We start from the raw sequence: 25,148 nt of genomic DNA on the forward strand, positions 1-25,148 counted from the left end.
GAAGCCCATAGCTGGAGAGAATGTCAAGGACCTGGGAGCACCTTCTAAGAGCAAAGGTCTTAGCCCTCTGCACTCCTTCGCAAAGCTAATCCTCACTCGTGTCCCGTTCGTGTCTTCAGAATGTGCTAATGTCATCAGAGAAGGAAGGACGTGAGGTTACACAGAGGGGAGGAATAAAAGACTCCTTCAGAATGTTCTTGCAAACGACTTTTCAGATGAATTTCAGTAACCGCTAGCACCGTTTTCCTGCATAGTACGATGCTACTTAGGAATCATCCAGTTTGCTTCAGGAAGCTTCAGTGCATTTCACAGATGCCTTCCAAGGCAGACATTCTAAAGAACAGCTATAAGCATAATATTTATTTTTCTAATTATAGCACTCTACTCAAGAATGTAAAAATTTTTTCAAAGAGAGTGACTAATGATTTAAAAGCTAGCATCAAAACTTCCAAAAAGATAATAATCGGGACATCAATTTCTCAGTCTTTAAAGAGATTTAGGAACAATTTAAATTATGAAGGAATAAGAATATCTAATTAATAAGCTCTAGATACATATTAGGGTGTTTAATTTCATCACAGTAATTAATTTCCATATAATACGGATCCAAATCTTAATAACTAAACCAAACAGAATCCCCAGATTAAGCAGAACTATATTCTTCTCAAATAGTGAGGTTCAGGAGAAAAACATAAGCTCGGAGGACAGACGGACCCACAGCTGAATCTTGGTTTCACTGCACAGTATGCGTACAACTTTGGGCTGTTTCCCTAACTTCTCTGAGATTGTTTCCTCATCAGTAAAATGGGAGCTCTAACATCTACTGTATAAGTAGGTACATGGCAGGGCTGTTGCAAAGATAACAGACTGATATCACCTTTCTATCCCAATCCTGGCACAGAGGAGATACTCACTAAGGTTAACTAACTTCTTTTCCTGTGTTGTCTAAATAAAAAAAAATAAATACCTGGACCTGAAATTTCTAACACTTTCTTAGTAAACCAATACCAAGAGTTATTGGCTTCCACCGATACGATTTTAATAACAGCTCAGATCAGACAATACAAAGTCAACGTCCCAATCAAAGATGTCATTATCCCTACTTGCTTCTTAGGCACAGAGCTGAGAAGCCCCACATTTTACTGCACAGCCATGGAGCACGAATGCATTCTCAGCACTGGTAACACCCACAGAGTTTAAGTGATGTGTGACCACTCACTCGTTCCCGGCCGAGCGTCGGAAACATCCACCAGGGGCCCGGTGGCCTGCGACACGGACTGGTAATGGACCGTGTGTGTCACCGTCAGGGACTTTTGTTTCGCTGCCTCTCCGAAGTCAGCATCCGTCAACAGGACCGTGGAGCGATCGTCTGCAGAATAGCAGGATACAGGAAGCCAGGGACAGTTATACCTCCTGCTCAGTGACTCCCTGGCCGCCTCTCTCCTCGGTACTTGCATTATTGCTAATGGCAACAGTAACAACCTCATCTCATCCAGCAAAAAAAAAAAAAAAAAAAAAAAAGAAACCCAAAATATTCAACCACTGTATTAGAATTACTCCAGAATGAAAATAATAGGTTGACTTAGGAGCATGACTTAAAGAGAATGACTGCGGAGAAGGGTCTCCCCTCTCTCCTGGGGCTTGGTTTCTTCTCATTAAGCACATCTTGATCTGGGGAGGACGGCTGGGTGGCTGTCCATTTAATAGAGTTTGGGGTTTATGTGTTTGTTAAAAGCTCACCCGAGACACCACCAGCCATGTCAGCATCACCCAGGGTTGAGGCTGCCATTTCAAATAAGCTCTGTTCGAGGAACAAGAAAAACTGCCCTGCGGTCATCTATCCCAGGGTCGCCTCTCATATGGAAGATGGCAAATGTTCAAGATGGGGCATGGGGGGAGGAGAAGAGAAGGGCCAGTCTTCAGAGTAGACTTGATTGATTCCTTGATTTTAACTGTTCTGAGGTATATGCCTTTTCTTCCCAACTCTCCTGAGCTTCAGTGACTCTAGGGCATTCTGTAAATTGACTTCTCAAAATGACTCACTTGTCAGACTTCCCAGGACCTACTGGCATAGGGCACTTGAAGGTTAGGGAAGCCTGGGTGCAGATGAATGCAGAGCATTTTAAGCCTTTGAGGAAGGAGCAGTCGGTCGGGCTGTGTGTCATTATTTGGCTGTCTCAGATTTTCATCACTTTCTTGTGATACTTTTCACACTTTCCTAAGAGCTTTTTGACTCCAAGGGAAACTTTCGTTAGGGTATATGGAGTTTTTCATACATTTTCAAGCACTGCAGGCTGGGGTGATATTCGTATGAGTTTATCAGTCGGCTGGGACCACACTGCAGCGGGCTTGACACTGAACGGTAATGCGAAAGTCATAAACAACACAGCTAGACTGCTGTGCCCAAAAAAGGCTCTGAACAGAACGAACCTTACAGAATCCAATTACTCAGGCTCTGGCAGGAAAGGAAAACCTCTTGAAGTCAGAATAAAATTTCTGGGCAGAGAAAAAGAGGAAGGACTGCCAGGAGGTCTGCTGACACCCGTACAGCCCAGATCGGTGCCACGGTGGGAGCCTGGGCTCGGCTTGGGGGTCCCTCCCTACATCTGTCCCTCCACCCTCGAATAAGGCGGCCTTTCCACGGAGGTGGGTTCTTATAACTGGACCTGGTATCAGAGGCCCGACATACATTCGCTTTCATCCATTGTGGTTTCTATCATGGAGCCCCGCTGAGAACACGCCAGAGTATCTGTGGGGCTGGGTTTCCAGTTTTAACGGGACATTTCGGGTGCCTGTCAGTTTGTGAGGTTGACATCCACTCTGGCTAGAAATTAATGGCTCTCCCGTATTGGGTTATTGTAGGCAGAGCCCAGAGCGTTTTAAAGCCTCATGTCTCTACTTCCCCAACAATTAGAAGATGCCATCGACCAACTGTCAGGCTCCACCGGGAGGTAAACGACTCTTGGTGATGAATGATCCTGCAGCGAATGTGCTATATCTCTGGCTAAGGGTCGTTATTATGTACGGAAACGACGGGCAGACCTTCCTCTGGTGTTTGGTCAGCAGTGACTAGCTACTGGGAGGTAATACACCCCTCCCAGGATCCGCCTAGAGACCTGTTTTAACAGCTGTAGGCAGAGTTATTAACAAGTCTGGCGAGAACATTTAGCAAATGTGTAACTGTATTATAAAGTCATAGGAATTACAATTTGATTTTGGAACTGATGTTTCAAAGGAAATCTTAGTTTTAGTGCCCAATTCACTGGGTTCAATAAAAGAGATTCCAGATACACTACAGAAAAGGTAATGAGAAACAAAACATGGTGCCTTGCCCTGAGGTGAGGCAGCTAATTAAGTCTTGTGTATTTCAGGATGAGTAGCGAGCCCTCATACAACATGGTAGCATTTAACTGAAGTTGGTTGATCGAAGGTCACATTGGACATGACCAAGCTGTGCTAAGTGCTGTTATGCCTGAACCAAACTTGAATCCTGCAGGGGCAGCCCAGGTCTTAGAATTCTGGAGCCATTAGGTCAGACATCCCCACTGTTCTATTAAAAGACCATAAAAGCAGGGCAGGGACAAGGGGCAATGGAGGTGTCCTGCCGATCTGGCCACTCATCACTGCCTAATTGGCAGGAGGTATGGAGGGTACATGCCAGGAGTTGGGTGGTTTTAGCCAAACCACCGGGAAGGGTTGTCCTGGGACCAAATGCCAGCAAACATCTTCTGGAACAGACACAGAGTGAAGTTCAAAGAGTGGCAGCCTAGGAAACCTGCCTCAGAGTCTGTTTCCATGAGTACTGGGGGGTCCAGCCATACTTCTAAGGTGAGTTCTGGGAAGTAGCCTGTTGATACGGAAGAAGGTGACGCCCAGTCACCAAAGGTGAAATCGGTGGCCAGGTGGGGGACCTGCCCTGGTTTTGCTCCTGTCTGTGCGACCTGCAAGCTACAGAACTTCTCGACGTCCCAGTTCCCAAGTAGAATCTTTTTCCTATGTTGTTTGGGAGGCGTAAGTTAAATGATCCACATACAATGCTTATAAAAGTATGTGACCTTTAGAGCACTCTTAATAAATGTTAGCTATTCTTCTGATCATTACCGCAGTGGAAATACAAAGTCTTTGATCCTGGAATAAATAGAACCATCTAGACAGGCAGTGTGGACAGCCGACTTCGAGTAGAAAGAGGCTGGAAGGAGTCAGGACACCTGGGTTCTGGGTGGACAGGCCACTGAAGCTCTCCGGGTGTCTTTTGCGATCGTGAAACAGGGGAGCTGGGACTTTTCCAGAGCCCTGTGAAGGATTTTTATGGGGTGCCAGGGGGTGGAGAAAGATGTCCTTTGCAAAGACATTTGTAGAATTAAAAATTTTTCTTTAATAAAGGCCTTATTGGAGTTGAGGAGGAGCTCATAAAGTGGATTTCCAAGACGGGGTCTTAGTGTACAGCCCTTCTCGGTTTGCTTGATTATAAATGTTGGTTCTTTGGGGTGGTACCAAGAGACTCTCCAGGAGAGACCCAACTTGGGACAGAGTTGGGGTTCTCTCAGGTGAACTCTGTGGTTTACATAAGTTCATTTCCCCCATATTTGCTGGTACTTATTATTCTCCTCAATAACAGTTGTCTACCTTCTAACTTCTTTGCTCATGTAGCATTCAAGATGTCCCCATGTCTAATATTTCCCATGGCTCAGGGTTTGGGCTGAGAGGCCATGGCTGTAGCAGCCACATTGTGTAAGGCGGCAAACAGGACACCTTACCAATGGTCTCCATTGTGTCTCTCTCTTCAATCAAAAGCTGAGCCCTGGGTATGTCAATGTGCATCCTCAGGGTTTGCTGTTGCTTGCTCAACGTGTCTGAAGTCCGGGTATTCTTACTGGGAATAAAAAAGAGGGATGCATTAACAGATTCAGTTCAGTGTTACCCTAGGCCAACACCAACTTATTATCTAATTATGTGGGGAGGGGAGGGGAAGACACACCAGATAGATTTTTTTTCCTTCATTCAAATGATATTTATTAATATTAAATTTCAGCAGTCAGTTGTGAGGTTCAGAAAATACCAACTGTCAATAAAGATTGGTTCTGCATCTATCAATAGAAACTTTGGACATTCCTATTTTTTGTATAAAAGCCGAATGAAACACACACCAAAAAAAACATTCTTAAATCAACAACATTTTCACTTGTCAGCCATGAGATATTCCAACGATGGTAAGGGAGAAAACATGTGTACTGGTCATTCACTGGATGGGGTTTTACTAACAGATTTGTATTATACCTGGAGTCATTTTTTTTGTTCTAGTAACAAATCATAAACCTTGTTAGCTTCCCTGACATTAGTTTAGTTTTCCGAACCCAATTACATTTTAGAATAGAAAAAAAGCAATTACTATAAGAATTTATCTCAAAATTTGTGTACCAGAAAATTACTCTTAGAGTGAGCTGTCTCCTAACTAAATGGAAATAGGTAGTAAAACTGCATGGTATAATCAAATTCAGTTTCAGCTCACAGCAAAAAAAAAAAAAAAAAAAAAATCTGCATGTTGGACAAAAAAGTCCATAAAAGCTTTAATTAGCAATGCACGTTAGAAAAATGGTTGTTCAATCTTTACAGAATTATAAGAATTGAGTAGATTTAAGAATATTTAAGAATATTTTTTGAAACACCTTCCAGGAAGCAGTAGGCATTCAGATAAGTTAATCAATGTGATAATCTATGGCATCCTTAAATCTAGCTCATTAACTGCCAAAGTCTGTTTTGAGAAAGATTTGCGGAGCCTGGCACGCTCAGTGTTAATTATATGTAACGGAGAACAATAAAGGTGTATCCATACTAAAATCTCAAATGCCTTTTGCTCCAAGCAAGCCTTCACCAGGAAGCTCAGAGCTTCCTCATCCATGAGGATGCATCCACTCTTGAACCATGTGGTTGATGATGTTAATAATCTGAAGGTCAAGTTCACTCAAGAAGCTGTTTAAACGTTTGCGTTCAGAGGTCCATGTTAATATTCTGAGTATTTTCCAATGGCTCTTTCCTGAGTGTAAACAAAACAGCTCACGGAAATGGCAGCTTTTGAAAGGTGCAGCAGCTCTACCTAGGCCTTGATCTTGAACCAGATTTCTTGCTCTGCAGGTGAGTAACTGGGTTATGTAGCTAGATCATGCTCATTACGCAGAGCCCAAATTCAAATGTTTTGGCCTGAATTTTTTACGTGGTCTATAAATGTTTTAAAATTATTTACTTAACCAAGTTCTTACTTTATTTGTGTGTGTGTGTGTGTGTGTTTAAAGCAAAAATTCAGATCCTTGCATAAAATGAAGAGCGTTGGTGGCTTGGGGAGCTGCAGTTACGTCAGACAGGCTCTATTTCCACAAAAACATATGGGGAACTACTCCTCTGTGAATATCTGAAAGATCTGTTTCGAAACTTCACTAGGGACCCGAGTTTGTCCTTGCATCAAAAATAGAAGCGTGAGCTAGTTCCCTCTGCTCATCATGAATAGTTATGAGGCAGAGCCCACAGCTGCTCAATGAACAGCGAGGAACCCTGCGCAGCTATACTTAACAGCAAGGGGTCTGCTGTCAGTTTGACACAGGAAGCAAGTGACATCACTGCTGTGCTCCATGGTGATTGACACAAAGACTTAGAATATGATTAAACTTTGCGAACAGGGACAATCAAAGCTGGAGGTAAACGCCCCTCCTCGCGGGACTAAGCTGCAAGCCCTGCAGCTGGAAGGCAAGAAAGTTGCCCCACAAACCTTGAGATTCAGGGGCTTATTTTTCTTCCCTCTCTTTGCACTTGCAGTTTCCTTTGCTTAGGACACACTCCCCCAACGTAGGGCTCCTGTGGCTGCCCCCTCCCCTCTATCATTTCAGAGGAGTCAGTGGAGTCCTGCTGTGGGAACTCCCCATTCTCCATTTAATCTTGTCTCCTCAAAACTTAAAACTCCCTGGCATATGTTTAAGTGAGTTATTTATTAGCCGTCTCTGCCAATGGACTATAAGCGCCTCAAAGGATATTTTCATCTCTTCTGTCCCCTGTATACCCTGAAACTTGGAACGGTATATAACCAAAGTAGGTGCTCAATTAATATTTGTTGCAGGTTGTTGAATGACTAATGTTTGGGCACAATGGGAGCTGAGTCACACCTCCTAGAGCCTTTGCTTTGGGGGCAGTAACACTTTTCTCAATCTAAAAGGGTTATCAGGGCCCAAGGAAATTGTTTCTTTATCTGAATCTGTGCTGCCGTATTTTATCATCTCTTGTTACACGGAAGTTGATTCCCCCAAACTATAATAATTGGCCATTAGAACAGCAGCAAACCTTCAAAAAAAAAAAGAAAAAAGCTATTTAAAGAAACCTCATTTGTAACCTGGAAAAAGACTCTGAATGTTTTCACTGTGGAAGCAAAATTGCATCTTTTATATGATATGGGATCATGCTTAATATATTAGTTATTATTGAAATATAATCATCCACCATCCATTTGCCATCTGGTTGTCTGATTAAAATGACAGAGAGCTGACCCTGGTTCACAGTGGATGGTGTTTCTGGGCTCAGCCAATAAATTATGTGCAGTTGCTACAACACTTTAAAATCAATATTTCCTTAAGATTTGGGGGATAAAACCCCAAACCAATGATGATTTCTGCATACCATCCCCCTTCCTCCCCAAAATGTAATACGAAGCATCCTGTAAGTACAAAGTAACTGTAAGGACATCAGGATATGTCTCGTTGTAACAGTTGGGTGGGCATTTTTCTTTTTTACTATGTGTATAAAAATATAAACATCAAAAAGCTAAATTAACTTGATCTCTCAGTCTGAACCCTTCACTGCTCATAACTAGCTTCCTTACTAATAGTGGTCCTTGGACATTAACCATGTGTTGCTTAGTACGTTACAGCAAGCCGGTCTCACCTCTGAGAAGTCTGGTATATTTAAAAAAAAATGTTTTCTTGCCTAATCGCATAAAAGGAAAACCCTTTCTATCTGAGCATGGTGGATGAAGTCTATCAGGAAAACCCTTTCTATCTGAGCATGGTGGATGAAGTCTATCTTCTCTCTCCTCTACGAGGTGACTTGCTTGGGTGAGGTGGACGAGTGTCCTGGAGCATGAGGCCCAGAGATGGGAGTGGCAGCCTGTGGGGGACCCCCGGGGGGGCGGGCTCCAAGTTGTCTGTGTTTGTCCTGCAGTTGCACCTGCCCATCTGGCCCCGGGACAGCTAATCTCACCAAAATACACAGATCTTTCCTTGAGGAGCTTGGGTGGACAATAAATGTTATATTCACCTAGATCATGGAGTGATAAAGCTAGGAGCAATTTCCAATTGCTGTCTTTAGATAAGGGAAACAGGGCACAGGGAGAGAAAAGGATGTACAGTAAGTCTCCTACATATGAACCTTCAAGTTGCGAACTTTCAAAGATGTGAACGTGCGTGCCGTCAACGTCAGGCGCGAGTGACATTGCAGCCTGCCCTCCGTCTCCTGTTGCTGACGACCCTTCAGCTCTACCATCTCCCACCTCCTCTCCCTCCTCCAGCCAGTAACTCTTCTTGCCTGTTCACTCAGTGCCAGCCCCTGGATGCCAGCTGTTGAACTGTACTACTGCATTTTTCAAGGTATTGTAAGATTAAAAACGTTTTCTTTATTTTTTTTGTGTTTGTGTATTATTTGTGTGAAAAGTATCATAACCTTTTACAGTACAGTACTATATAGCCAATGGTGTTAGTTGGGTCCCTAGGCTAACTTTGCTGGACTTACAAACGAACTGGAGTTACAAATGCACTCTCGGAACAGAACTCGTTTGTATGTCGGGGACTTTACTGTACCCCCAAATCACAAAGCCGGCCGGTGGCAGTATTAGGCCTAGAATATAAGTTCATGCTTCTATGTCCCAGCCTGCTCAGTCCTCACCTTCCCAGAGAAACCAGTGACCAAGATCAGGAACAGCAGTTCCGTAGGGCTTCTCTGTACCGAAGGGTCTGACTTGCCTAGACTTCCTGGGCTACATTTGGAATGTGCTTGGCCCTAACCTGACCAGCTAGGGGACAAGGATTTTTGTTGCTTGGCCTGTTAACCTGCCAAACTTAGATCGAATTGACCCTTCATGAATAAAAACATTGCTTTCTCTTCTAAATTAACCCCATAAAAATTCACCTATTTGAGGAGCTTGGAAAATCTCTTCCTTTTCAATCACTTCCATCCTTTGGAGAAAAGCACCTTAAACACCTTAAGTGGGAGTAATTACTAGTTTTAATGTTCCTAATTTCATGCTGGCAACTGCAAATATCATTCTGATTCCCGCTCTTATCAATAGATGGTCTTTCCACCACGGTAACTGCCCTATTAACAAAGAAGGAAGAAGACACTTTCTGATGTCTTGCCTGGGGGGCATGACAAGAGGGAGGGAAGGCAGCAGAGAAGCTAATACCACATCACCCTAACGAAACAAATGTTGAACATGTCAGGAAACACGGACCCCGGTGTCACAGGCTTTGGGTAGAGGCATGATTGATGATCCGGGAGTGCACGAAGGAAGCGGCCAGAAGCTATCTGGGAGGACACGCAGCTGCAGGAACCAGGCTGGGGTACAAATCAGGGAGGTGGACCTGGGTGGACACAGGAACGGGGGCCCCTGGGCTGAGCAGGTTACACCCAGTTTAGAGGGGGCGTCGAGCGCAGGTCCAGATACCCGTGATTGTCGAGGCTGTGCCCCGCGTGGCAGAACACTTGCAGAAGTCAGAAAGCCACAGTTTTATGTGAAATGTCTTAATTTTTAAAGGACATCAACAATTTCATATTTTTAAGACTACATTAGAAAATTTACTTTATTAGATAGATAATTATTATAAGTCGAATGACTCTGGCTTATTTGCGTTCCAGATATTTTTGTCAGATTTGTTCAATACAAGCGCACATGTGTCTGGCTGCCTGCTATGTGACCACTAGCAAACAAGGACAGACTTGCACAGGAGCATGGACTCAAGGCATTTCATATAGCTTTTCATAATCTTCTCATGCACGTTTAATCTAGTGTGACGGGATTAGATAGATGGAGACATTTTACAGACCATTTGCATCTCTGAGCTCTACTCTGGGCCCCAGATTCCTGCTACCAGCTATCTGACACCTTCATTGGAGGCTTAAAAAGCATCCCCAACATGACCCTTACAAGCCTTTTTTTTTTTTTGGCGGTACGCGGGCCTCTCACTACTGTGGCCTCTCCCGTTGCGGAGCACAGGCTCCGGACGCGCAGGCTCAGCGGCCATGGCTCACGGGCCCAGCCGCTCCGCGGCACGTGGGATCCTCCCGGACCGGGGCACGAACCCGCGTCCCCTGCATCGGCAGGCGGACTCTCAACCGCTGCGCCACCAGGGAAGTCCCCTTACAAGCCTTTTCTTTCTGATCCACATCCCCTTCCTCTGCCCTACAAAAAGAAAAAGTCCATACCCTGCATCCATCTTCCTAATCTCGGCAAATGGCACCAATGTTTGCTCACACCAAATACTTCAGAGTCATTCTTGATTCCCTCACATCTGTTACCAACAATTCACACTGTCTTAAAACACCGTAGGGACAAACAAAGACATCTGTGGGAAATGTAATCCATGAGCCAGCGGTATTCAACCTCTGTCTTAGGTCTTCACACATACTGGTGATATGGGAGAGGACTCTTTGTGAATAACAATAAAGTACTACTCTGATACGCAAAGGTGAGGGAGGAAGTTAAAGCCAACCGTGGTGCTGTAGGGGATGGGAAGAGACCCTATACTCCATCTCTTTTATCTCCTATGTTAGTCATCCTAAAATGACAACGTCAAGGTCACCATCAGGGTCCCTGACATTTTTCTTTTTGGCCACGCCTTGCGGCTTGTGGGATCTTAGCTCCCCAACCAGGGATCCAACCCCAGGCCTTGGCAGTGAAAGCGCTGAGTCCTAACCACTGGACCGCCAGGAAATTCCCTGACATTTTTCTTATCTGGTTCCTAGACTCTGATTATCCTCTTTTTACTTTTGGTTTAATCATTACAATATAAAGTGCAAAGGTTGGGGTGTCTTGTACAGTTGTGAACATGCACTTACTTATTCTACTCCCCCTAGTCATCCACCTACTCAACAATTATGAGTGGGGCAATGATAGTGCTGGTTTCTCCTAACATGGTGATGAAATAGGCTGTGACTTCCAAGACCAGACTGAATAGATATTTGCAGCAGAAGGTGGTGGGTGCTCTGGCGGAGGGGTGCTAAAGGGGCAGTGGGAGCTGAAGGCAAGGAGAATCTTCCTTGATCAGGCCATCAATTTTGAACCCATTCCCTTTCATGGATTCCCTTTCACCTGGCTAACTGTTAGGAAGGAAGCTTGACCTCAAAGTGGCATATTTGGTGAAAGCAAAACCAAAGCTACTTACTTAAAATGCACCTCATTATTCTCGGGTTAATGGGAAATGTTCTATTGGTTGAGTCCAGCCAACAAGAAAACTACCTGTGGTGTGCATAACTGCATATTATTTGGTATCTATGTCTCTAACCAAGCATTACATGGATATTCAGGTTCCTAGAATGAAAATTATGTGTCAAGTGAAAAATGGGTTATCAATTTCAGACTGTTATTAAAAAAAGAAGTCATCAAAGCAAGTTCTTTTCAACATGATATTTGGGCTGCTAGGTCTTGTTCTTACCTCATGAGCATTTCAGCTAAACTCTTTGCATCTGGGGAAAGAAAGCTGATATTAGTATAAGATAAACAACTCATTAACATTCACTTAAGCATTTGTGACAAATATTCTACAGAATCAGATGACAATAAGGATTTTTAAATGTAATTGTATATCGAAATCATTGCTAATAACGTAAACTTTTATGGATCCCTTGTCTGTTCTAAATGAGACATACACACACACACATACACACACACGCACACACATATATACATATATATGTATACACATATATGCATAAAGGTAGCATAAAAAGATAGGTACAAAAATACTCAGATACCTGCTAAAGGTTATATTACAACCTATTCATTTGCCACTTTCCAAAAACCCAATTTTACTTTCAGAAGTCAGAACATTAACACCTTGAAAGTAATTCATTATGTAGTACAAATTCTACTCTTTTTGTTATCAAAATGAAAAAGCTTATAAAAGTCATTATTACAGAGCTATGCATCCCTTTGGTTGATCAAAGAATTGTATAAACAGCATATCACTGTGTCTGGAAACTTAGATGTTTATTTCAAACACAGAAAGAAAGCTTTTCTCTGAAGGCATTATTTACCAAGATCTGGTTACCACCCCTGACAAAAGAAATCCTGCCTAAAAATGCTGTAATTTTTTTTAACCTTTTTGATAGCACTGGTTTGAAATTCTAATTTCCCTTAAAATATAATTTGTTCTTTTTACACATCTTACCTGACAAAAATGAATGTTTCCTTTCTTAGAACACAAAGCCCTTCTTTATGATTTTCTTTCATTGCTCTCTAAAAAGCCTTGATGTTAAGTGTTCAATGAACAGAATTTTCTGGAAATGGATTCAGCTGTCTGTGTGCGTGCCAGGGAAGCGATGCATTTGTTGGAGCATTTTCATCTTTGGGGGCTAACAATTGAATGCAGTCGCTTTTATTTCAGGGAGCAGAGTGCTGTAATTGGGAGGTGTGGACTGTCACGGGAAGAGGCACACGTGGGCAGGCACCCCATGAGTCAAAGCTCAGCTTTTCAAGTCAGCCATGCCAGTTCCCACCTCGCAGCGAGGCCCCGGCTTTGCGCACAGATGGGTTCTGTCTGGGAAATGAAATAGCTCCCTTTATCCCACCCACATGGCAAAGCAAAGAAAGCAAAACAGCATCTAATTTCTCAGCTCATGGCTTTATATTTATCTGCAAAGACAAAGTAAATATGATGAGCTTCTTCTCTTCCTGAATGATTTAACACTTACAAAGTAAATATACATATACACATATATAAAATGCCAGAAGCTTGGGATTAATTAGTTCTATGTAACAACCACGCAGTGGCTAGTTCAATACTCTAAAAAAGAGGAAAGATTTCCAAAGAGTAAAACACTGTACTTCAGCTCACAATCTGAAGGAAACTCCTACTCAAACATCTTCAGAATGGACCTGTGTTCCTTGTTCTGCCATAATCATCATTCTTTTTCTATTTCTGAAGTTAATCATCACAGTTTTCTCTTCTATGATTTTTTCTTCTATCAATGCACCAAGGGATGGCAGCATCCAATGAGTGAGGACAGAGGTCCCTCCAGTACTGATGTGCTCTAACTGCAAATTTTCCACGTCTACAATTAGCAGGCATCTTCATCCACATATTTAGGTGCCCAAAGCCATTTTGGTCTACCCTTCCCTATGCTTATCATCTTACAGTGGATCCCTTTCTCTTTCTGTCTTAGCTACTATTTCCTCCTTCTGACTCATCTTAAATTGTGAGAAACATTATATTCATGGAAACTCACTTCTTCTGTGAGTTCCCCTTTGAGGAAGCTGAGAGCTGGTGGAGTTTTAAGCACAGTGATGGGGTCTGGATAGCACAGTTGGCATCAAGGACCAGGCGTGAATGTCTTCTGGGGAGTGGGACTGAGTGGACTGCGGTCACAATTAAGCACATGCTAGGAATCTGGATTGCACCGGTTACTTTAGGACTGCTTGCCCATGTCCCCTTAATATCAGTCTGTGCCTGGGAATTACTGTGCCCTCCTTCGGAAACCAGGAAACTGGGATCCGGATACATTCAGTCATTTGCTGCAGCTGAGCAGGAAATCATAACCAATGTCTGTTGGTTCAAACTCTTTTTAACCACTGTCCTCAAAGTCCTTTATACATAGAGGGGGATACATGTCGTATCCTTTGGAACACACAGAGGAGCAGACGTCTCATGCCAGCTGACTGAGGACACACCCTGGAGGGCGCTGTGTCAGGCCGGGTGAGTCAGAAAGGATGGAAGACTGCCCACCTTAAAGAAAGTGTGGACTTTAATGGGAAGAGTGCTCCAGGGCACAGAATTAACTTGTGTTGGAATTCTGAGCTCGTTCAGGAAGCAAGGAGTCGGTCAGTTTGACTACAGAGAGAAGTTTCTAGGGGTGGTGGGGAATGCGGTTGGTCAAGATGGTCAGGAGCTAAGAAAATGCAATTTTGCATCGCTGACCATAATCTGGAAGCTTTTACTTGGGCCAAGCAAGGGGGGAAGTGGAGGAAGGAGGGCAGAGGTGGTGGCCAGTGGGTACAGGTGCCATAAACAGCATTAATCAGACAATGCAGAGTGCCCAGGATGGGGGGCTGGGGGCAGGGGCCTGGTGGCGGGGAGTGGATGACATGATAGTAGACAGAGGGCATCTACAAGAATCAGGGACCTACTGCGTGTGGAGGGGACAGGCAGAGGGACCGTGGGGAGTCCAGGGAAATGGCAAGATTTGGGATATGCAAGGCTGGGTATATGGTAACACAAGGGACAGAAACAGTTGTCTAGAAGGACTTGGAAGCAGCAATTTGGGTGCAGGCTGAGATGTTTGTCTTCAAACATATTGAGTCCTTTGACATATTAACGTTAAGTTGGGGGACAGATTTGGAATCCAGTGTCCAGCTGGGAGATATGTCAGGGCTGAGATGGGCTCAGAGTCTTCTGTTTATACACGGAGAGGGGAAAGAGTGATGGAATTTTGGACACACTTCTGTTCAGGGGTGAGAAGGGAATCTGGGACAAGTTAAGATAATATATTTAAAGTCATGGAATCATGGTATCTTAAGGGCATTACAGACTTTTCAAATCAGCCTCATAATAAATGTCTGAATCCCTTCCACAGCGCCTTGGACAGAGGTTAAAATGAGCCAAGCCGCTGGAGGTTCCAGGGAGGGAGTGATGCCCTTGCTGCACGTACGGTACCGACCTCTCTTCCCACTGCTGACCTGCCTTCCACGTCTGTTGATGGCTCCCCACTCAACACATCTCCCTGGGACTCTGACTCTTTTCTCTCTCCTCAGTTCAATTCTCATTTCCTCATCAGCAGCTCCTTCTCTGGTCTCCCCAACTCCAGACTCAGCCCTCTAAGTGACATCCCCACTGCAGGAAGGATCTGAAATATCCCCACTGCAGGAAGGCTGGATCTAAACACAGCCCTCACTGGGTTGCATCTGTGCTCTGAAACTCTCAAAGGAACCTCCCTACCAACAGGAATCCTCGGCTCAGGGTACCAGCCACTCATGCTGGCCCCAGCGGTCTTTCCAGCTCAGTTGCCTCTTACTTCGGTCCACCAACCCTGTCTCTGAGTTTCCTGCTCTTGCATTTTCTGCCGAGACCCCCGTGACTTTGTTCCTCTGAGGCCCTTGGAGATGGTGCTTTGTCCCCACCCCTCCAGACAGACGTGACTTGCTCTGTACACCCTCCCAAGCCCAGCAGGTGAAGCTGGTGTTCTGGTTCCCTGGGCTTCCAAGGACATCTGCACCCGTCTAGCCTCTCTGTATCTGTTCAGCACAGCCTTTGCACCTTTCATTGTAACTTCCTGTTTTCATATTGTCTCTCTATTGGCCCTTTTGCCCTTATCTCCAGGCTCAGCCCAGTCACTGGAACAGTAAAGCCACATACAGTTTTTCCTGAGGATACAATTAATCACAAGAGACACCTTCCTTTTCTTGTGTTGAAATCCCTTGGTGTAATTTCTATCTGGATATAACAACGGCACCTTCTGGAAACGTTGAAAAAACCATTCGAATATTTCCAGGTAGCTGCCATGCCCTAAGCAGCTCGGCTTCAGTGTCGTCTTTTCTAGGTTGAATTCTCTAATTTTCTTGACCACTCCTCAGGTGGCATAATTTCTAGGTAATTCCTTACTTGGGTCTCTCTTTTATGAAAGACATTTCCCCCTTCCTTCCTTCCCTCCCTCCTTCCTTCCTTCCTTCCTCCCTCCCTCCCTTCCTTCTTTCCCTCCTTCCTTCCTTCCCCACTTCCATCCTTCCTTTCTTCCCTTCCTCTCTCCTTCCCTCTTTTTTCCCTCCCTTACACCCCCCTTCCTTTCTCTTAATCCCCCTCCCCCTTCCTCTCTCCCTTTCTTCCTTTTTTATAATTCTTGTTCCACATTTTCTGGTCTGAATAGTTCTCCTCTTGGTTCACATCAAAGTAAGACAGATGTTGAGTTGTCCTTCTGCTACCTGCCATCTGTTAAGATGAGAACATCATCTCAAGTCATCTTCTTCTTGCCCAACACAGCTCAACAGCCTTTTGTGTTGTCTGTCACTTTTTTCCACCAATTTCAGCTCAGTCTGAGATTTAGACTTTGTGACACCTTTCCTGAAGCCCCGGCTACTTCTCTGTGCCCATCCTGGGCTTTGTGCTCAACTCTTCATCTTTCGGGTGTAGAGATGGTGGAGAAATACTACCAGGGTAGCCTAGTGATATTGAAAGATGGAAAAAAGCAGTTTCAAAAAAATAACATGCGCTAGCACTGTGAATGTGCAAAGAGGGCTAGAAGATGATAATGAAAGGAGAATTTGGGGATCAGAAGGTAATTGGTCACCTGCCTTTAGGAGAGCACTTTCATTTGAGTGGTGGGGAGAGCAGTGAGACTGAGGATTTGGGAGCTGGTGAGTAAATAGTTGAGTATCAAAGTAAATAGTTGAGTATCAAAGACTCTTTCAAGAATTCAGTGGGGAAAAGAAATGGAAAGAAGGGCAGCAGAAGATAGGCAAACAAGAACGAATCCTTTTTTTTTTAAATATAGGGGAGGCTGAGTGGTAGCGAATATAGAGATAAAAAATAAATAAACCAAATATTTTTGATGGGCAAATATAAAATTATAAAGTCACTATTGATTCTGTGTTAATATATCTTTTAATTCTATGTTTCTTTGATACATCTTTTTAAACTAGCTTAATATGGATGTGACAGGCTTTCTTTCTTGAATGTTCCAAAGCTGAAGAAGTTTCACAGGAAGAGAACTGAGTAGACAACAGTGATTTCGGCTCTCCTGCTAATTCTTCCCTAACTGATGTGTGATTTCCAAGTTCCCTTCAGTTTTCATGTCAGCAAAATAGAGCATAACAGTGTCAAGTTTATTTGCACCTATTTGCACAGCTATTAAGACACTAAAGCAAGATAGAGCATAGTAAAGCCTTATGGAAAAGGAAGAAGAGAGAAAGCGTGGAAAGTGCTAGCACTCTGTCAATTAATACACGGTTCAGTCAGTTCTTGGGAAGAGGCACCTCAGCTGGATGAAGAGCCTCGCAGTGTGGTCTCCCGGGTTCCGTGTTCTTTGTGGACCATCGCTCCTGTGGGGTCTGTACGTGGCATGGAGGGTTCTTATTAACAAGGCAGCACGGGCCTCCAACATTGCAGCTGTGGCAGTCCTGAGTGCATACGCCAATGTTTCTTTAAAAAGGAGGACTCTCATTCATCGCCACATCATTACATTTTCATCTCCGAAGAAGTTCTAGTTAACTGAAGGGCATCTGCTTTGGTTCATACCTCTACTGAGCAGTCACTAGCACACACCCACAAAAACATAAAAACCAATTTGGCGGCAGCAGATTTCCCCCTGCTTTACCATCTCTCAAAAGCCCTTATTGGCAAGCTCCCTCGCAACAGTCCCTGCTTTCTGTGGAATTTAAACGGGTCTCATAAAGTAGCTGTATTCCTAAGGGCTATAAAACCTGCATTTACATATTTACAAGGTCGCAAAGAGGACTCCCAGTCATCAGCTCAAATGAAATCTGATTCCAAAACCATGACAAAATATATAGCCCAGAAAGAAAACTGTACAGACGTGCCACCTGAGAAAGTTGCAAATACAAACACGGACGAGACAGAGCATGTGGGCAGAGGGCAAAGCCCAGGGTGACCCCAACTCTCCCCATCCTTCTCCTGCCCCCCCCACCCCGTCCCTTGCTCCACGGCTGCACTTGGCCTGGCCCTGCTGCCATCCCACTGTTCCTTTGTTTCCCCACTCTCAGATACAGAAACCCCTTTTTAAAAATTTAGTTCTGCCATAACACATTTGAAGTTTTGAAAGGACAAGTTTTTTAAAATGAAGGTCAAAAGGAAAAATGAGAGGAAGGAAGGAAGAACACGCAAAGCCGAGAACTAAAGTTTCAGAGTAGAGGCTTCTGATCCCATCTAAGCCCCAAACTGGGCATCTATTAGCTAGGTAATGAAGTCTCTGGGGGTGCCCACCTCCCACCCCTTCACTATGGAGCACCGGGGACCCTTTGCCTACGTAGGACTCAATGCATCAGTGCCACGACCATCTTTACGCAAGTCTACCTTGAGTCCAAGGTCTTTGCGCTCCTAGATGCACACCTTTCCTCCTTTACATTATTAAAGTTCAAGCTAAGCTTTGGTCTTACAGATGAGGAGAGATTTAGCTCATTTGCAGGGCAGATTAATGGAATATTGAACAGTCGTGGCCCACCCCTTCAGCTGTGCCTGTGGAGGGCTCCAAGGCCACGTTCTCTCCGAGAACGGCCTCCTGGAACTAATGGGCCTTAGAGTGTTAATGCACTTTAAAGCAAGCTTAAAGTAATAAATAGGCTTCTGTTCAAGGGAAGAAGGCCATTTTGCCACAGAAACATGGTCAAGTTTTATGTCATACACTGATTTTTATCTTTAGCTTCTTTGAAGTCTTGGAAGTAGCTTTTTGACTTGACGCTGCCAGTTGATCCATACAGGTTGGTGCTTTGCACCCTCTTGGGTAAACTCATACTAGAGGGGGAAGCTTTTAGTGATCCTGGACCTGTTTGCTTGACATGGGAATCAAAGTTTTATAAGGTTGTATCTGCTGGGATCATGGTGATTTATTTTATAACCTTGCACTTCAAAGGATCTAGCGGTGGGGGAAAATCAGGGCATGACTTAAAGCAAAATGTGGCTTCTGAACTCCTGGATAAGGTTACAGATTTTAAAAAAAATGTAGCACTTGAAGACAATTTAGACTTTAGGAGGTCACTAGGCTCTAAAATTAGTCAAGCGCTCAGGAAGGAAGAATATAGGTTGGCTAAATTGCTTGAGTCCCATTTTCTTTCTTACTTTTTTTTTTTTTTTTTTTTGGATTTTTACATAAAAGCACATTTACCTATGGTGCATTCACTAGGTTTCTTATCTATACGGTGAAACAAACCTGCTTAAAAACATTGAGTAGCATCTAGCAATCAAACAAGGTCTATGACAGGGAGTTGATCTTACAGTGTTCTTTAGGGACCCTACAGTATTTTCCTATAATCCAGATTTATTTCCAGTTTTGATCCTGATCAGTGGTTGCTCAGGCAACTTTGACATATTATTAGAAATGTCCTTATTTTACACTATAAAATATTGTATGAAGCCATTCAACCTGTAAATATATTTGAACTGATTCTAACCCAGGGATAGGATCTGTGCCTTATGTGGGTCAGGTAGTAACTGGATGATTCTACTTATGAACTCTGTTTCATAGATAGGCACCTACTACCGTAAACTCTGTGGCTGTGCTTTTTTTTCATGAGAGAATTGGAAACATTTTGTGTTATTAATTAACATAACATTTCAAGGGCCCTTCAGGCCTAAAAGACAAAGATCTTTTGGGGGCAAGGTCTGGCCTTTCACTGATTCCCCCTTAACAGCCCTAGTCACTTGCTCTGCCCTTTTATGACACAGTTTTCAATGTTAAAGAAAGGTGAGTCTGTCCCTTGAAAGCCTTTGCTGACCATTCTGGGACAGAATCTTAGTAACCTTCTTTTCTCTCTAGGACCTAGCCAAAATCTTGTGATCAAATAGAAATGGTTTAATAAGAAAATTTTACTGTTGGTTTTAAAAAATGTTACACCTGGCATGTGGTAGATAATCAATGAAGGTGTGTTGAATTAAATATTTCAGTGCATCCAAAGTAAAACTTGCCATTTGGAAGGCGATGGAATTAGGTGTCCGATCATTTTGCCTTCTTGCTTCCCTCTTGTCAGACTCTTGATTTGGAAGCTTTTATTAAGCACGTAAAATGCAAGACTGCAGATACCTTTGTGCCCTGCAAGCTACTTCTCTGGAATACTTTGCTTCTCAGCATCTCCCGTGAATACATCTTCTTTTCCACAGCACTTATTTTCGTCCCACTGAAACCTTTGTGCTGGCTCTATCTCTTCTCTGGCACAAAGAAAACAAAACCATTTCCGGGGAATGAAAGGCTGGACTCGCTAATGTGATGTATTGCTTTCCTTACGAAGACCAGCTACAAATTAGTGGTGTCAAATAGCAGACATGCCGACAATAAAAATGCCAGCCCAGGATATTTTCTGGACAGAGTCCTTGCAAAGCAATAACTAAATTACAAGGGACTATTAAGAACATAAAGGAAGGATGTCGCACCTGCCATCAGTCTAACTCAAATGCACCAGGAAGAGTCAGCAACATCTTTAGCATCTTTTCCTTACTCTTGGCAAAGCAGAACGAAGTTGAGGTGCTTAAGTCATAAGTAGAAGAGGAAAATCAAACATTAGTTGGGGAGGTAAAAGTAAGCAACGGGGACCAGGGGCAAAAAGAAAAGGTGAATTTGGGAGAGGGTGGAAGATGCTGGGAAGGATTTCCTCAACGTTTAACCCATTTGCTGCCAAACCCTTGTCATCAAATAGAAATGATGGATGAGAAAATGTTACCGTTGATTTTTAAGAATGTTATATGGACAATTCATAGCCCTCTAAGTGCAGCCAGTTAGACATGGCTGTCTAAATGCAACAAAAACACGCCACCCTGGTCCCTCTATAACGATGTCCCTAAAGTCCACACAATGGGTTTCTGTTTTCGGTGAAAGAGGGGTTATAAAAATAAAGTCCTTTTGGTATTTTATTTATTTATTTACTTTTTGCGGTACTCGGGCCTCGCTCCGAGGCATGTAGGATCTTCCCAGACCGGGGCACGAACCCGCGCCCCCTTCATCGGCAGGCGGATTCCCAACCACCGCACCACCAGGGAAGCCCCCTTTTGTTATTTTAATGACAAACACTTGTGAATGGAATCCAGCACAGCTCACCTGATATTGAATTTCTCAATAGATTAGAACATTATGTTTTTGTAGTGCTGTTTTCTGTAGCTCTTGAATGCCCCCCCCTTTCCTCCCTAGTTGTGATGAATCACCTCCTCTTTTGTGCTTAGGTAGGATTTGTTTGTTTTAGCATTCGTGACATTTTGGCTCTTTTCCTGGTACATGCCTGTGCGTCTGCCTCATACACTTAACCGAAAGTTCAGAAGGCTCTTTCTTTTCATCTTGTACATCGAGCACCTAGCACGGCCCTTAGGATATAGGATTCACTCAAGAGAATCTGCAAAATTAAAAGGTAAGTGGAGAATGTGATTTAGAAAGAATATTTCAATGAGATTGACGGTTCATCTGAATTATTGGGCTACAGAAGGTGTAAACGGAAGAACTATTAAAGTGTGCAGATGGAGTGCCATGTATTTCAAATATCTTAATTTGTTAGCCAACTAGAAGCACATTGATAGTAAAATAGGTTAGAGTCCCATCAAAAGGAGTGCTCTGGCTACCTGAAGACAGGTGAAAATATCCCCATGTTCTGCTGTTCTAACTGGACTACAGTCAAATCAAGCATTTACACAAGTGGTCAATGCTTTCCAAGTCTACCAGCCAGGCTTGGGGATATCCCAGATATAGTATAAGGACAGTGCTTCCAGGCCAGTTCCTCAAATGCAACTTTGAAGAATACATGGGATGTTGCATACTCCTCACTGCACTGATACTAAAATGCAGGCAGCTTATATATATATTTTACCAAGAAAAGACTTGGTTAAATACCCTGACAGGTAAAGAGGAGGGACTCAGAGCACTGTCCTGCACGGGGCTTTGCATAGGAAAGAACTCATTGGCCTCACACTGCACAGCCAGGGCAGGTAGGGCTGTTGGCCAGAAGCTGGAATAGCCCTGTCGCACAGAATCTATAGAGCCAGACATGGATAACGGTGCTGCTGACAAAGGCTCCCATCTGGTCCAAGATCTCATCTTCCATTCTTTCCTTTTTTTTTCTTAGTTAAAACGAAACTCTTACACCAAGCTTCAGCTCCGATTTCTAATTCAGCGAAGTGTGTGTTTTCTGCCTCACAACGCTTTCCCAGGACCATAAGCCCTCAATTTCCATTTCCCGGCAATAAAATAGTTCTTACTTCCAGAACCAATCTGGAAGGTCTTTTTAAAGGATACCCTGAGAAAACCATAATTCGAAAAGAGTCATGTACCACAATGTTCACTGCAGCTCTATTTACAATAGGCAGGACATGGAAGCAACCTAAGTGCCCATCGACAGATGAATGGATAAAGAAGATGTGGCACATATATACAATGGAATATTACTCAGCCATAAAAAGAAACGAAGTTGAGTTATTTGTAGTGAAGTGGATGGACCTAGAGTCTGTCATACAGAGTGAAGTAAGTCAGAAAGAGAAAAACAAATACCGTATGCTAACACATATATATGGAATCTAAAAAAAAAAAAAGGTTCTGAAGAATCTAGGGCCAGGACGGGAATAAAGATGCAGACGTAGAGAATAGACTTGAGGACACAGGGAGGGGGAAGGGTAAGCTGGGATGAAGTGAGAGAGTGGCATGGACATATATACACTACCAAGCGTAAGATAGATAGCTAGTGGGAAGCAGCCACATGGCACAGGGAGATCAGCTCGGTGCTTTGTGACCACCTAGAGGGGTGGGGTAGGGAGGGTGGGAGGGAGATGCAAGAGGGAGGAGATATGGGGATATATGTATATGTATAGCTGATTCACTTTGCAATACAGCAGAAACTAACACACCATTGTAAAGCAATTATACTCCAATAAAGATGTTAAAATAAAAACAAAGGAGGCCGTAACTTGTGGCCTTGCTGCGGCGGCTCAACATTAAAGAGTGGGGTTGGCAAACCCTCGTGAAAGTCATTCTCTTTGCCTGCCTTGCTGGAGACGTGAAAGAGGTTGGCTCTCACTCAATTTCTGAGTCGTAACATTTGCATGACTTGCGTGTGAGGCCCCGCCGTACTGCTGACGGCACATCACAGGTCACAGAACCAGGCAGCGCGGGGAACCTGGCGCAGAGAGGGTAAGGCACTCCGCGGGGCCGATTCCCTCCCAGCCAGCCGTCTGTCCTGCTTTGCGGGGGGGACGGCCGAGCCTCCACTCACCTCTCAGCCTCTTCAGCCTCTGCTCCCGTCTCCTCCTCCGAACCACCAGCAGGAGTACGAACAGCAGGAGCAAGCCCACCAGGATACAGGAGATGGTCACCAGCATCTTGAGCCCTTCATTGGTCGCCAGCCCTTCATCGCTTTGGACAACTGACTTAATGAGTGGAGGGACTGTACCTGAAAGCAGGGCCATGATGTTAGGCGGCAGTTAATGGCGACAGCATGGCCGAGTTTTTAGGGATGACGGGTTACCAGAACCGCGCGAGTGAGCGAGGGCGTCCGCGGTGATGGGGATGAGAGGAACGCTCCCTCTAAGTCCTCGATCATTCCTTTCCTGGCTCGCTCCCCTCCTACGCTTACTCTACGGAACGTCGAACCAGAGTGTACGCGAAGGGCAGAGCACCTCGTTTTTTGGAAAGGGACTTCATTTGGCAACGTACTGCTGGGTGCAGACACTTGAAAGCATAAGGTCCAGGCTGGGCGCTTAAAAGAGCCACACGCACTTCCGTGGAGTTGAGTGTCATCCAGAGCCCAATTGAGAGGGGCTGTTTGAAAAGCTGCACATCAGAGAAGGAACAATGGGTTTGGCAAGTGGACAGAAGGGAGTCTGTGGGGAGACGGTACCAGATGAGCCTGCTTAAAGGAGCTTAAAATCTCTTTCTGTTTGGTTATTCCCTTGCTCTCTATCACGGGTGTAAGGCCAAATTTACTTTTAAAACTATTTCCGGGTATAAGAGTAAAACCAACTCTTCAAAGGGGAGCCATCCAAGTCTCTAAAGCAAAAGCTACTTATTGGCCCACGTAAAGCTCTGAAGTTCAGATTATTTAGAATTACAAGGAAACACCTGCGTAGACTGAACTCTGAGCTGCCTTAAGCTGCCTCTGCTCAGAGGCTTAATACAATGGGTGCGGAGATTCAAACACAGGCATCCACATTTTATGGGGCCTGCGTTTTGGCACCGACCATTATGTAAGATGCTCCAGTCCACTGTATCTTCCATGTAAGACAAGGACCAGGAAGTCAGTGATTCAGGAAAAATAATGCAAAAATAATACAATTTCCCTCTGAGCAAAAAGAGTCTTGTCCTGCATTTAGTGAGTAGAGCAGGGACAATAGAATGACGGGCCCCTTTGCTATCTGCTAAGGCCAAGAAGATCATTCTTCCAACTTGACATAGAGTGTTTTGGCTGCAAACCCAAGTCTGCAAATGCTCAGAACCCACATAAGAGGCACGTAAGGGGATGCAGGTGAGGATGGGCCTGCAAAACCAAGATGACACAGGACCAGTGGAAACATTTGGCTCAGGAAATGGCAGAAGAAAGAGTCAAATAAAGCCACGGGCGAATCTGAAATCTGACTGGTATTGATAGATATAAAGCTAATGGTCAACGTTTGTTGTTCCTAAAATGAAAAAAATTCTTCAGGCAGAAGTGACAAAAAGGATATTAAAGCTTTATATCCACAAGCTTAGTTCAAAAGAAAAGAAACCTTTTTTCAAGGAAAATATACATATGTATTCTTATTTCTAGTGTAATAAGATTATTTCAGATTTCAGAAAATTTTAAATGTAGCTCCCAGGACTTTTTCGTGATTTAATCTAAGATCTTGGATAAAGTGAGAATATTTCTTTTAGAAGACAAATATTTAAGATCTGCAGAACACTTTGAAAGTAAGAATGACAGTTTCAAATGTCGCACGCGAGTGGTTTCTAATTAAATGATTAGCTGTGAACCTATCACGGACGTGCACCTTGAAGCCGTGTGCTCTGGACCACACAGATTACGAAGAAGCTGGGCACCAGAGCGTGATGGTTGTAAGGCAATTAATGGACATCAATCATCTAAAGTAAGAAATATACTTCCTGCCCAAGTGTGTACCCTGCTAGCAAAGGGCTTTGGGGAGCCCTTACATGCTAGGGAAAATGGTCAGTGTTGAAGTCCTTTCTTTTGTCAGATCAAAGAATGAAACCGTGTGGGAGGAGAAAGCAAGTTGTCC

General features: G+C 43.9%; 1 protein-coding gene across 1 annotated transcript in view; it reads right to left on the minus strand.

Moving 5' to 3' along the window:
- DSCAM (DS cell adhesion molecule) overlaps window positions 1-25,148 on the minus strand; it is a 753,301-nt gene that overhangs the window by 27,401 nt on the left and 700,752 nt on the right. The window contains exons 27-30 of the mRNA XM_049709686.1: window positions 23,153-23,329; window positions 11,685-11,715; window positions 4,758-4,873; window positions 1,220-1,369 (exon numbers count right to left, since the gene is read on the minus strand). Of these exons, the coding sequence (XP_049565643.1) occupies window positions 1,220-1,369; window positions 4,758-4,873; window positions 11,685-11,715; window positions 23,153-23,329 (474 nt within the window). The remainder of the gene's footprint in view (window positions 1-1,219; window positions 1,370-4,757; window positions 4,874-11,684; window positions 11,716-23,152; window positions 23,330-25,148) is intronic.

The sequence above is a fragment of the Orcinus orca genome, chromosome 5, assembly GCF_937001465.1.
Source record: "Orcinus orca chromosome 5, mOrcOrc1.1, whole genome shotgun sequence".
Lineage (NCBI taxonomy): Eukaryota > Metazoa > Chordata > Mammalia > Artiodactyla > Delphinidae > Orcinus > Orcinus orca.